Below are 14255 nucleotides of genomic sequence, written 5' to 3'. Positions count from 1 at the left end.
TTCCTTTCTTCTTGCCTTCCTTCCTTCCAGCCTCCCCCTTCTTCCCTCCCTCCCTTCCTCCTTTCTTTGGGACAAGGGTTCATCCCATAGCTCAGGCTGTCTTGGAACTCACTGAATAAGGCAGGCTGCCTCAAACCCAAGGTGACCATCTTACCTTAGCTTCCTGACTGCTGGGATTACAGGTGTTTGTGTGAGTCACTGGGCCTGGCCTTACTTTCAAGTTGCAAATTTGATCTTTAAGTAAACATCTCAAGCAGCCATAGTTCTATGTACCTGTAATCCCAGCCCTGGTGAATACAGAAGGGTTAGACGTTCAAAGCCACCTTTAGCAACACAGGAAGTTGAGGCTAACCCTGAGTACATACCTTGTCTCCAAATGTGTGATAATATTAACATCTGGGTCTGGAATATTCTGTGAGGCTTAGGGATTAATTCTCTAACAGCACCACAAAGTAAAAATGCAATAAAAACACTAATATCTCGGGCTGGTGAGATGGCTCAGTGGGTAAGAGCACCCGACTGCTCTTCCGAAGGTCCGAAGTTCAAATCCCAGCAACCACATGGTGGCTCACAACCACCCGTAATGAGATCTGATGCCCTCTTCTGGTGCGTCTGAAGACAGCTACAGTGTACTTACATATAATAAATAAATAAATAAATAAATAAATAAATAAATAAATAAATAAAGAAAGAAAGCCACTCTCCTCTTTAAAAAAAAAAAAAAAACACTAATATCTCAATGTCTTCTTATATCTTATTCCTGATGTTAGTACCCAGTGTGCTAGGGCTTAAGAGGCCTAGACTATGGTGTGGGGTGTTCCAGAACTGGTATGCAAATGACATGCTAGGAGGTTACCTCTTAATACAGTTCCCGTGCAGGTTCCTAAAGGAAACCAGTTATTAAAACGGAAGCTGAAGCTGGGCGTGGTGGCGCATGCCTTTAATCCCAGCACTCAGGAGGCAGAGGCAGCCAGCCTGGTCTACAAAGTGAGTTTCAGGATAGCTCTAGCTATACAGAGATACCCTGTCTCAAAAAAAAAAAAAAAGGAAGCTGGGCAGAAGAATTGCTGCAAGTTAGAGGCCAGCTTTGACTATAGTGAGCTCCTAGCCAGCCTAGGTTTCAAGAAAAAGAAAGCTGGGTGTAGTTCATGCTGGTAGGCCCTGCCTCACAAAAACAAAAGTAATATATCCTGTCCTATTTGTCCTTTTCCAAGGTTCTGTGACTCCCCCACCAGTGACTTGGAAATGCGGAACGGCCGAGGAAGAGGCAAGCGCATGCGTCCCAGCAGTAACACACCTGTCAGTGAGGCAGCCGCAGCCTCTGACAGCAAAGGGACCAGCAGCAGCAGCAAGACCCGAGCAGGAGCCAATAGCAAAGGCCGTCGGGGTAGCCAGAACTCCTCAGAGCACCGCCCTCCTGCTAGCAGCACCTCTGAGGATGTCAAAGCCAGCCCTTCCTCAGCCAATAAGCGGAAAAGCAAACCTCTTTCAGACATGGAGCTGAATTCTAGCTCAGAGGACTCCAAAGGGAGCAAGCGTGTCCGTACAAATTCCATGGGCTCAGCCACCGGGCCCCTCCCTGGGACCAAGGTAGAACCCACTCTTGTGGACAGAAATTGTCCCTCCCCGGTCCTGATTGACTGTCCCCACCCAAACTGCAACAAAAAGTACAAGCACATCAATGGGCTTAAGTACCACCAAGCTCACGCCCACACGGATGACGACAGCAAACCGGAAGCTGATGGAGACAGTGAGTATGGAGAAGAGCCCGCCCTCCATGCAGACCTCAGCTGCAACGGTGCACCTGTCCCACAGAAAGGATCCTTGTCCCCTGCCCGCTCAGCTACCCCCAAAGTTCGGCTTGTTGAGCCTCACAGCCCTTCCCCTTCGAGCAAATTCAGCACAAAAGGCCTCTGTAAGAAAAAACTGAGTGGGGAGGGAGACACAGACCCTGGAGCCTTATCCAATGATGGCTCTGATGACGGGCCCTCGGTAATGGATGAAACAAGCAATGATGCCTTTGACTCTTTGGAAAGGAAGTGTATGGAAAAGGAAAAGTGTAAAAAGCCCTCCAGTCTGAAATCTGAAAAGATTCCATCCAAGAGCTTAAAATCAGCCCGCCCCATTGCCCCTGCCATCCCCCCACAACAGATCTACACTTTCCAGACAGCCACCTTCACAGCAGCAAGCCCAGGTTCCTCCTCAGGCTTGACCACCACCGTGGTCCAAGCAATGCCCAACAGTCCCCAACTCAAGCCCATTCAGCCCAAGCCCACTGTTATGGGAGAGCCTTTCACAGTCAACCCTGCCCTGACCCCTGCCAAGGACAAGAAAAAGAAAGACAAAAAAAAGAAGGACTCATCAAAGGAACTTGAAAGTCCTCTGACCCCTGGGAAGGTATGCCGAGCAGAAGAAGGTAAGAGCCCGTTCAGAGACGCAGCAGGAGATGGAATCAAAGTGGAGAGCCTTCTGAACGGCTCCTCAGAGTCCCACCAAAGCCGGTTAGCTAGTATCAAGGCTGAGGCTGATAAGATTTACAGTTTCACTGACAATGCCCCCAGCCCTTCAATTGGAGGCAGCAGCCGCCTAGATAGTACTACCCCGACCCAACCCCTAACTCCCCTCCACGTAGTGACCCAGAATGGAGCCGAAGCCAGCTCAGTCAAAACCAATAGCCCTGCCTACTCTGACATCTCTGATGCTGGGGAGGATGGGGAGGGCAAGGTGGACAGTGCCAAGTCGAAGGACCCCGAGCAGCTGGTTAAAGAAGGGGCTAAGAAAACACTGTTCCCCCCTCAGCCACAGAGCAAAGACTCCCCATATTATCAAGGCTTTGAAAGTTACTACTCTCCAGGTTATGCACAGTCCAGCCCAGGGACTCTCACCTCAAGCAGCCAGGCAGGAATGGAGGGCCAGCCCCTAAAGACAAAAAAGGATGAGGAGCCTGAGAGCGTAGAAGGGAAAGTAAAGAATGATGTCTGTGAGGAAAAGAAGCCGGAGCTGAGCAATTCCAGTCAGCAGCCCTCCGTCATCCAGCAGCGGCCCAACATGTACATGCAGTCCCTGTACTACAACCAGTATGCCTACGTGCCTCCTTATGGCTACAGTGACCAGAGTTACCACAGCCACCTCCTGAGTACCAACACCGCTTATCGGCAGCAGTATGAAGAACAGCAGAAGCGGCAGAGCCTGGAGCAGCAGCAGCAGCAGCAGCGGGGACTGGACAAGAAGACAGAGATGGGCCTGAAAGAGCGGGAGGCATCGCTCAAGGAAGAGTGGAAGCAAAAGCCCTCAATTCCACCAACTCTCACCAAGGCTCCCAGCCTGACAGACCTGGTGAAGTCAGGGCCCGGCAAGGCCAAGGAGCCTGGGACAGATCCTGCCAAGTCTGTCATCATTCCCAAGTTAGATGACTCATCAAAACTCCCCAGCCAGCCCCCTGAAGGCCTTAAAGGGAAGCTGGGTGAGGCCAGCCACCTAGGCAAGGAGGCGTCTGAGGCTAAGACGGGCACTGAGTGTGGCCGACAGGCAGAGGTGGATCCAATACTCTGGTACCGACAGGTAACTGTTGTATGTAAGGAAGTGGAGATGCTGTCTAATAAACTTTCTGGCCCCCACAGACCAGCATTGTCTTGTTTAGGGGTTCCATAGAATTGAAATTAGCAGAAGAGTTTTATAATTTTAGTAAACATGTACATTTTATGTTTTTTAAAAAGCACTTTTACCTCCTTAAAAGGTATTTTTTTCCTTAAATAGGGAAGAAGGACTAATAAGACAACTTATGTTGTCTACAATTAGTTGAGACTTCATTAGCAAAGCAAGACAAGAACCTGGGTATTTTGACTTCTAGCCCAGTGTTCAGAATGTTTCAGAATGGAAGCATATAGCACTCACAGGTTTCTTTAAAAAGGAATTTATGATGTCAGCTATGACAACACATGCCTGTAATCCTAGGACTTGGGAGGCTAAAAGCAGGTTATCTTGAGTTTATAGCCACACTGAGCTATATAGCCTGGGCTACATATACTTAGCAAGACCCTGTTCTCTCAAAATAAATATTATTTAGAAATTAAAACTAATGGGACTGGAGAGATGGCTCAGTGGTTAAAAGTACTTTCTGTCCTTCCAGAAGACTGGTTTATTCCTAGTACCCACATCAGATGGCTCACAACCTCCTGTGACTCCACTTCCAGGGGATCTGATTCTCTCATCTGGTCTCCGCAGATACCCATACCTGTTGCAAACATTCACACGGTCTTCCCTTTCCTCCTGGGGCACTGATAACTGCAAAGCACCATAAACATCTTGGCAGGAGGCAACTTGTATTCCCAGAGTCGCTGCCCCAGGAGTCTTGTACAGAGAAGAGCCACTGATGGTGTCACTGTTTCTCTCCTAGGATCTTGTTTCCTAGGAGAAGGTGTTTTGTCATGACAGGGTCTCGCTATGTATTCCTGGCTGGCCCTGAACCCACCTGTAGGTTCTGCCTCTGCCTCCTCAGTGTTTTTGTAAACAAATTCTGTACAAGTCAGAAGCGCACTGCGCCTTGAGTGCTGTTATGATCTGTTAATGTTTCTACTTAGACCTTGGGTTTGAAAAGGCTTTTATGTGTACTACTACTCGGCACCCATTCTGTGGTTTTTGCAGGAGACGGAGTCTCGAATGTGGACATATGTTTATCCTGCCAAATACTCAGACATCAAGTCAGAGGATGATCGGTGGAAAGAGGAACGGGACCGAAAATTAAAGGAGGACAGGAGCCGGAGTAAGGACTCTGTTCCCAAGGAAGACGGGAAGGAAAGCACAAGTAGTGACTGCAAGCTACCCCCATCTGAGGAATCCCGCCTCGGGAGCAAGGAGCCCCGACCAAGTGTCCATGTGCCTGTGTCCTCCCCGCTCACCCAGCACCAGTCCTACATCCCCTACATGCATGGCTACTCTTACAGCCAGTCATATGACCCCAACCACCCCAGCTACCGGGGGATGCCTGCTGTGATGATGCAGAACTACCCAGGTACAGTAGCTGCTGTCTGTGGTGCTCGTGGGCAAGGGAGGTGGAGCGCCTTTTCAGTCTAGAGCTCTTTGCTGTGTGGCTTTGGGAGACTGACTTGGATGACAGACTTTTTTATAGATAAGGTGTCCATGACGGGAAGTTGCCACTCTAACCTTAAATGAGCCTAATTATAATCAGAAAAACCACCTCTCCCGTACTTCAGCTAAGGTTGCTTCTACAGTCAGCTTTTTTTGATGATCAGTGGTAAAACTCATGTGCACCACAGCCACCTTCTCTCCGCTGGAATTTCTTTAGACATGCATTCTGATTTCTGCTGCATGTAAGGCACTGTGGGGAATACTGAAGAACTAGGGGAGACCAGTTCCCTCCATCCAGGACTTCACAGCTTAATACAGCGGGAGCAGTACATGTGACAAATAAGATTCAAACCAGAACAACGCAGGCATTCAGCTTTGAGGCTGTGCTCAGCTGTGAGATCAGAAAGCTGCCGGGGATGCAGAGAACATTTTGAAGTCAGTTGGAGGGATGTCCAGCAGGTTCCGCTTAAGAAAAATTAGTTCTTACACCGCTGACAATGAGTTCTCAGTGGGTCAAGGTTTAAATGTTTTTTTAACTTGTTAGGAAAAAAAAATGTTCATATTCCACTCTACACACTAATTTCTATTGCCTGAAGAGCTATGTAAGATCCAGAACTTCCATTTTGTTGGTTGGTTGGTTGGTTGGTTGGTTGGTTTGAGGGTTGGGAGAGAGCTAGTTATTTTTGTTTACCTGAGACAGGATTTCACTTTGTAGCCCTGGCTGGCCTGGGAACTCATGTAGAACAAGCTGGGCTCTTAACTTGTAGAGATCCACCTGCCTCTCTCCTGAGTGCTGGGGTTAAAAACATGCATCACCATGCCTGGCCATGATATGGCCGTTCACCACACAGTCAGTGTCCGCTGATCCACTCAAGGTAAATGCTATTCCCCCTGTTCTTCTCTATAGCACTTCATAAAATATGTAATAGCCACTCCACGTGCGCAGTACACTAGAGCTCATACCTCTGTCTGTGTTTGGGCATCTGTTACCTGCCCTGCCATCCTCAGCTTCTGGTAATCCCTGTTTTCCATTAGATCAGCCTAAGCGTTCACTCCTTACAGCTCCCGGCCTCCTAGACTAGTCTTGGCATTCTGCTGGCATTATGATGGGATAAATTCTGAATACAAGTAAGCTTTTCAAACAGATACGGAGATCATCTCACCCTCACAGTGTGCCTACCACCTATATACAAATAAAGCTCCATCCGCTGAGGCTTGTCTCTGGGCCATGCACTGTCTTAAATGATTTATGCATTTTTCCCTGTTGTTCTGTCTTCATTGTTGAGACAGTCATATTATGGAGCCCTTGTTTGTTAGCCTATAATTAACCAGCTTTCCTCCTTTTTCTTGGCTCTGCTCGCAAGTGCTGGAATTATAAGCATAGCCACCACACCCAGCTTGTGTTTCTATGCATTTGCATGTTGTGTGTAGGTCAGAGGTCAATGTCATTTATCTTCTTCCATGATTTATTTTTTTAAACAGGGTCTCTCACTGAACCTAAAACTCAATTATTCTAGACTGACTTGCCACGAGTTCCAGGGGTTTTGCTGTCTGTACCCTCACACTTGTAGAACTATGAGCACTTTGACCTGGCCTTTTCTGTAGGCCCTGGTGATCTGAGCTTTGATCCTCGTGCTTGTATGCAAGCATGGTTGCGTATGTTTGTGTGAATGTTTACCTGAATGTATTTATGTGCACCATGTGCATGCATGATACCCAGGAAAGCCAGGAAAGGTGGAGCCACCATGGAGGTGCTAGACATGAAATCTGGGTCCTTTGCAATGGAGGCAAGTGTTCTTAACCACTGATGTGTCTCTCCAGCCCAGCTTCAGTTTCTGAGACATAGTCTGGCCATCTAAGCCCAGGCTGACCTTCATCTCATCTTCCTGCCTCAGCTAACACTACAGGTGTGTGTGCACCTATCTTCCTGTTGCTTGTTTGGGAAAAGACTTTGCTGGAACTAGATTCTGTAAATTCTATGCTAGAATTTACTGTATTCAGGCTACCTTCCTTGAAACAATCCTCTTACTGTTGCCTCCCTAGTCCTGGATTAGAGCATTATATATGCTCCTGTTCTTTTTGTACTAGTATCTTTTGCTTATTTTTTAGATTTGTTTATAAATGTGTGTATGTGAGGGGCAAGAGAGGGAGAAGGAAAAAATGCATGTAATCACAGTGTTTACAGAGAACATCAGCTCCGCTGGAGCTGGGGTTACAGTCAGCCACCTGATGTGGGTGCTGAGAATTGAACACAGGTTCTCTGGAAGAACAATAAGTACTCTTACCAGATACTGAGCCATCTCTCCAGGACCACCACCCTTTTTTGAAACAGTCCTGGCTGTCTCAGAACTCATCATGTAGACCAAGCTGGTCTTGACTCAGTAATCTGCCTGCCTCTGCCTCTCCAGTACTGGAATTGAAGGTGTGTACTCCCACACCTGGCCTACCACCACCACCACCCCTTTTTCTTTTCCAATTAAAACATGGTTTCATTATGTAATCCTGGCTGGCCTGGAATAGATGAAACTGGCTTCAACTTCACCTAGGTCTGCCTGCTTCTAGCCTGAGTGCTGGGATCAAACTCAGGTCATCAGGCCTGGCAGCAAGTCCTTTTACCCATGAGCCATCTCACCAGCCCTTGTTTTGGAGAACAGGATCTCATGTAGTCTAGGCTGACACTGAGTGCAGAATTCTGTCCCAACCACCTGTGTTGGGATTATGGCTGTACTGTCATGCCTGCTAATATCTTCATTTTGATAATAAACTGAAACTCAAAAGGCTGTCACTTCATTTACAGTTATGCAGCCCAAGGCTGTCTGACTTTAACTCCTTGGATCTTTCCACTTTATCATAGGACTCTGAGATAACTCAGGAGAACTGAGAAGTCAGCTTTGGTAAACCGAGTGCTATATGCTATCCCTTCACCTGTTCTTAGCTTGTTAAAAGAGGAGGAAGCCAGGAGCTGTGGTTAAAAGTGTCTGGGACTGCTTAGGCGAGCTGATGCCACCTGACCCTTCACTAGAGCAGTCTCTTCTGCCTTCATTTCCTCTGACTGCTTGATTTCCCCTTTCCTAGGTTCCTATTTGCCTTCCAGCTATTCTTTCTCCCCGTATGGCAGCAAGGTCTCAGGTGGCGAGGACGCTGACAAGGCCCGTGCCAGCCCCAGTGTGAGCTGTAAAGCCAGCTCAGAGTCCAAAGCCCTGGACATCTTGCAGCAACATGCCAGTCACTACAAGAGCAAGTCTCCCACGGTAAGTGGAGGACAGCCCAGGTCCTTGTCCAAAGACCACGGAGTAGAAGCCACAGCATGGGAGGAGTGGGCAAGTGCAGGCCCTGACAAGATGCTACTTGGGTGACTTGATACCAGCCTCATAAGGGCACTCCCTCTATTTGTAGATACCCTGCAGTTTTAGAGTCATAATATAGGACACTGGTTAGATCACTAGTGTGTATATATCTCATTATAGTGTCTTGATATGTCTCCTTTCCTTTCCAGATAAGTGATAAAAATTCTCAGGAGAGAGATCGAGGAGGCTGTGGGGTGGTTGGGGGTGGTGGCAGCTGTGGCAGTGTTGCGGGAGCAGGAGGTACTGACAGGAGTGCCGACCGGCCCCGCACATCCCCTTCCCAGCGCCTGATGTCCACACACCACCACCACCACCACTTGGGCTATTCCTTGCTCCCAGCACAGTACAACCTACCCTATGCCGCAGGTAAGGCTCTTTCCTCCAGCTTTGTTTCCATTTCAGTAGTACTGCCTGTAACAAGGCCCCTGCCCTCAAAGAATCTTTCACCCCCAGATTTTGGTTTTTCGAGACAGGGTTTCTCTGTGTAGCCCTGGCTGTCCTGGAACTCACTTTGTAGACCAGGCTGGCCTCGAACTCAGAAATCCGCCTGCCTCTGCCTCCCAAGTGCTGGGTACCCCCAGATTTCTAATCTGAGATTCCCAGCACTCAGGTTGAAGCAGTAATATAAAAATAAATTCAAGGTGGAATGGGAAGAAGACTTAGTGAAGCACTTGCCTTATAAACAGAGGACCTGAATTTAGTCCTCAAAATCCATGTGATAAGACAGATGTGGTGGTGTGTGCTTGTAACTACAGTGATCAGGTGGGAGGAAAACAGGCAGATCCCTGGAGCTCACTGGCCAGCCAGCCTAGCCTACTTGGCAAAGTTCCAAGCCAGTGAAAGGCCTTGTCTCAAACAAAAGACAGAAGGCACTTTAAGAATGACACTCAGTTGTCCTATGACCTCCACACATGTACAACACACACATCCAGAGATCCTGTCTCTCTGCTGAGTCCTAAAGTACCTTGCTTTAGGCTGGGACTTATTTCTTCCCTGGAGCTTGGGAGCTCTCATTATTCATCAGAGTAAGGAACCACTAGAGAGAAACAAGCTGTTGGTACCCCAAAAATCCAATGGCACTAGGTAGGGAAATTTAAGGGGAAGCTCCTCACAGCGAGCCAACTTGTGAAGGGTGACTTCCTGAGTGCTATATTAATATGTTCTCTGCTTGCCTAGGGCTTTCTTCTACAGCCATTGTTGCCAGCCAGCAAGGCTCAACTCCCTCACTCTACCCACCCCCCCGGAGGTGAGAATGGTAAGTAGATTTTGTTAATTTGCAGTGACAGATTAACAGGGGTAGCTGCTACTTGGATCCACAGAATCTCTGCAAGTGAGGGTTAACTATGTGATGTCAGTAATCTGGAAAAGGGAGACTGTTGGCCAGGCCTGTGACAGCAGCCTCTTGTGAAGCTATGTGCATTTGAAGGCCTGCGGAGGACCAGCACCAGCTGGTGCTGCAGTTCTTTTTGGGTTGTTTTTAACTTTGCTGTGAAGGGTAGTGCTTGTGAGCAGAGCTCAAAGAACAATTTACAGGGAGTTCCCTCTTCGAACTGTGGATGATGGAATTCATCTCATGCTTGGCAGCAAGCACCCTTACTCACTAACCATTTGCCAGCCCCAGTTCATTTTCTTAGAGCACCATCTTGTGGTTGTGATACCAGCAGACCACAATTAGCTGTTTTATCTGTGTGTTTCCTTCGCAGAACACCAAGTGCCCAGATGAAGTCAGCTTCATGGGCCAGACTGGCTCATTCGAGGTGATGCTGGAGGTGCCATCTTACCATCAGTTACGGTGTTGATCATCCTGTTTGCCATTCCGACCGTGACTGAAGGCAGACCCTTGGCTGCCTCACCTCCACTAGACCCTCCGACCCCCGACCCTCCCTCTTCCTCAGGAGCTGGAGAACTGGTACTTTGCAAAAATATTTATTCTCTCAGCCACAGTTTTGTTGTGGTCATCTATGGAGATGAAGGCATAGGAGCAACTGAGAGAACACAGCCTCATCCCAGAGAAATGACTGCTCTGTTACCTTAGCCCCTGGTCTGCTGCCAGAGCAGCAACACACACCTGGGAGGGACCCCAAGCACGGGATAAAGTCTGAAGACAGCACAGCAGCCATACCCCTCACTGTCATTACCACCATAAACAAGATTCCACATCTCCTCAGTGGTTTGGGCCCTGGGAACTGGCAGCACGTGGAGAAATTAGAATCTCAGGAAAGAAGTAGGGAGCTGTTTCCTCTGTAATTGCGAAGACAAGGTCTTCAAGTGTGGAGACATCCCCCTCTGATGTGAGCACAGATAAATGCTCAGAGCCTAACCTGTAAAGGGGAGAGTAAGGCACTTGCCCCACCAGAGTCTTGTGCTCCTGTCAGGTGGAAGACAGGGGTTCTAGCACCAGCACAGGCTCCCTGGGGATGCTGGGAGGAACTGGAACATAAGTGGAGTCTGTGAAACTGAACCTGCTTCCTCACCAAAATTCCTGCTGCTTTCCAGATCCCCCAACTCCTTGTCCTTTCTCTTTCTTTTTTAACCCCTTGGTGCCTTTCCCAGGGGGGATTCCCCATACTGACCTCACTTCTACTGCTTGGCTTCTACAACTCAGGCAGTATTAATAGACTTCCTCCCAGCATGGGTAACCTTGGAGCCTGCCACATCACTTTAGAGCAGCAACCAGAAGGCAGGCTGTTCTTGGAGACATTCAGTTATCTGAGTATCCTCATTTAGGGTCACAAATATATCCATCCCAGTTCCTCTGTCTACAGGTACATGATTTTATACAGTTCACTCTGTAACTCCGTACGTGCCAATATGAGGAGTGTCTTTATAACACACGTTTATGTTTTAGGGGCCACTGGCCAAGGGGAGATGATTTGCTCCTTAGACCCTAAAACAGCATATCCAAGCATTATATGCCCAAGTCAGAGTGGACACAGTGGATAAGGCTTTGAGGTGGCAGGCATTTCTCTGTTCTCCTGAGCTACAAAGTCATGTTAGGAAAAAGTGATGACCTAGCTTTGTTGGAGTCACGTCTTCCCAGCATGTGGGATGTTTTTTAGGTCTTTGCTATTGCAGGGTACCATCCCTTTGAAGCCCTTTCCTCCTGTTTTTGCCCTTTGGACTGCAAGAGAGAGAGAAAGATGCACAGATACCAGCTTAGGCTAATCGGGAGCTTGAAACAAGAATGTCAAAAGTGACAGTTTGAGAGCAGGAAGGTAGGTGGCTCTAACTTCTTTGGGAAAGTGGGGTGGTGGGAGACATTAAGCACAAAGCCCAAGAGAAGCTAGCTCCCGAGAACTCATGAACCCTCCATGTATATAATCAGGCTTTGGTAGTTAGCATCTCTGACCTCCAAACCTTTCCTGTTTCCAAGTCCTTGTTTTTTTTTTTTGAGTTGGGTTCTGGGCACTTGGGAAAATCCTTTTGTCTAAACAGCCTCCTCGCCACCATTGTCCCCTCTGCCACATGCTGCCCCAGCAGGAGTCTGGGTAGTGACCCCCTTTCATTCGTGGAGGTAGATGTTGGAGATAACATCTTATCTAACCCATTACCCTTACTAAGAAAGTGACTGTCGCCTAATTATGCTTCTCCCCACAAGACTAGTGAGTAGAGCCATGCTCCCATCTGTTCCTGTTTTTTTTAAATATTGTGTTTTGTATGTATCTGTGGCACTGGTTTGCAGTGTGCTTTGTACATATTGTAAAAAAAAAAACATTGGAGCAATTTTGTTTTTCACTGGGTAGGCATGGCCCACATTCCTGCCCTTTCCACTTTTTTCATTTTATAACAGAGGTGTGTCTGTATTTGCAAGACAGCCTTAGATTCTGCAGAAGGAACAGCTTTCTCTCTCTCCCCTCTCCCCTTCCCTTCCCTCCCTCTGTCTGTCTCTCTCCCCTCTTCCCGTTAGAAACAAGTCAGCTTTTTGTTCCCTCTACCCAAGTGCCCCTTGAAAAACAGGTGCTGCTCTGAAACGAGATTAGCAGTAGAAAAATGACCCTGTGTTCTCAGCTCCTCCCTCCTGGTCCCTAGTCTGAGTCCGGTCTTCCCGCTCTGAAGTAGTATTACATACACTACAGCTCCAGCTGTGGAAACTCCTGACTAGTGCTTCAAAACTGTCCACCTCCACACCTAGTCAGAAAGACAGGATCTGGTGCAGACCACCAAACCAAGCCTCTCACTAAGCCACCCTGCCCATGCTCTTGCTCTTAATGATCTCCAGGGACTCATGTGGAAGAGAAGCTATAGGAAGTAGGGGCCTCACCCTGAGGAAGGGCAGCTACCGCTTGCCAGCTGCTGCTTAGGACTCACATCTACTTCCTCATTTCCCCATCTTATACTTGTACATGTAGTCTCCACTAAGCCTACTCTCTCCACACATCTCAAGGTCAAAGAAACATAGAAGGGTAAGAGGGTACCCTGTGAAATGATCCTTTCATGCACCTTCTCTCCAGGCTCCAGGGTGGGGTGGGGGGGACTTAGTTTAAGGGAGTTAGTTCTGCAGAAGGGCTAGAGAATTGGATATAGATTTGAGGCCTCATCACTTACCCCATATACCTTATCTGTGTACTCTGATGGCCCCCAAGATTCAGCTGGGCAGCTAGCTGGCCCATTATTCTGGGCCTTTGTCATTTATTACTAGTTTCCAAGGAAACTTTCCAGTGATTCCCTGCCATGGGCCCCTCCCAGGCCTTATCCCTAGCCCCTCCTGCCCCAGCCCACCCGCTTGCCTTGGTGCTCAGCCCTCCCACTGGGAGCAGGTTGGGGCAAGCTGGAGGCTCGGGCTGGAGGGACAGTGTTGCTGTTCATAGCTTTTGTTCCATTGGCGTTGCTCTGTTGAATTTAATTTCAGTCTTCCTGATTCTTCCCTTCTGTAAAGTGTACATTACCAAGTTCCTTGTTTTTTTATATATATATATATAAATATATATATATACAAACTGTACTCTTTTTGCCTTTGTACATTCAGGCAAGAAGAGAAAATAAATCTTTTTAAGAGACAATCACAAATCTGTGAGGGCTGCTGGTTATTTCTCCTGGAGTTTGCTGCTGAGCTGCTGCCTCCTCCCCTAGCTGTTCTGTTCCCCCCTCAGCTTCCCTGTCTTTTCTCTAGCCCTGCTCCATACCCACCCTCAGCTTCCCCTTTCCTGGCTGACAGCAAGCTGTTGAACCCAGTGTGCCCACCTGCCCTGTAGCTTCTTCCTGTCCAGCATTGTTTTCCAGCTTGGCCACTGGCTGATCCTGTATCCTGACCTTTTTTTAAACCCTTAGATCTCATTCACCAAAGTGGCTTTGGACCCCTGGGTGCTCTGGGACCTGCCTCCCAGAGGCCCTTGGCTTGGGACATCCATTCATCTATGAAACTATGCACCTGGGAGCTCTCTGCCTGAGATTTTGCACTACTTAAACTTGCCTGGGCATTAGAACGAAAGGTTTTTAGGAACAAGTGGGAAATCTCCAGCCCTGTCCCCCTCTCCCTCCCCCCCACACCCCCACCACCCTCGCCCAGCACTCCACCCCATACTACCTATATCCATCCTAGCCTCAGAAGTCTGCTGGTCCCAGGATTGCTCCTGGACTCCCGTGGTTACCCTATTATATCAAGGGCTAAGGATCTATTGGTGAGAGCTTTTGAGACTCAAATAGTGATGCTGTCTGAAAGAGCCCAGCCAAACCATGTTCAGCCTTCCTTCTTCCCTTACCTTCTCTTCCCTTTCCCCTTTGTTTCTACTCCCTTTTCTTAATTGGCTTTGGAATTGAAGTATATTTTTAAATTATTTGTTGTATTTATTGAATAAAGTTTTTAATGTCCCTGTTATTACA

The 14255-nt window shown here is 48.1% G+C and overlaps 1 protein-coding gene across 2 annotated transcripts in view; it reads left to right on the top strand.

The window, feature by feature from the left end:
- Zfp609 (zinc finger protein 609) overlaps positions 1-14255 on the top strand; it is a 135987-nt gene extending 121732 nt beyond the window's left edge. The window contains exons 4-9 of one of the 2 annotated variants that reach the window (XM_006511007.4): positions 1215-3561; positions 4645-5011; positions 8164-8339; positions 8585-8801; positions 9612-9690; positions 10139-14255. In XM_006511007.4, coding sequence (XP_006511070.1) covers positions 1215-3561; positions 4645-5011; positions 8164-8339; positions 8585-8801; positions 9612-9685 — 3181 coding nt within the window. In that variant the 3' untranslated portion in view covers positions 9686-9690; positions 10139-14255. The remainder of the gene's footprint in view (positions 1-1214; positions 3562-4644; positions 5012-8163; positions 8340-8584; positions 8802-9611; positions 9691-10138) is intronic. The other variant, NM_172536.3, reaches the window with a different exon arrangement.

The sequence above is a fragment of the Mus musculus genome, chromosome 9 (genome assembly GCF_000001635.26).
Source record: "Mus musculus strain C57BL/6J chromosome 9, GRCm38.p6 C57BL/6J".
Lineage (NCBI taxonomy): Eukaryota > Metazoa > Chordata > Mammalia > Rodentia > Muridae > Mus > Mus musculus.
The sequence above is the reverse complement of the archived record's forward strand: the minus strand, read 5'-3'. Positions and strand labels throughout refer to the sequence as shown.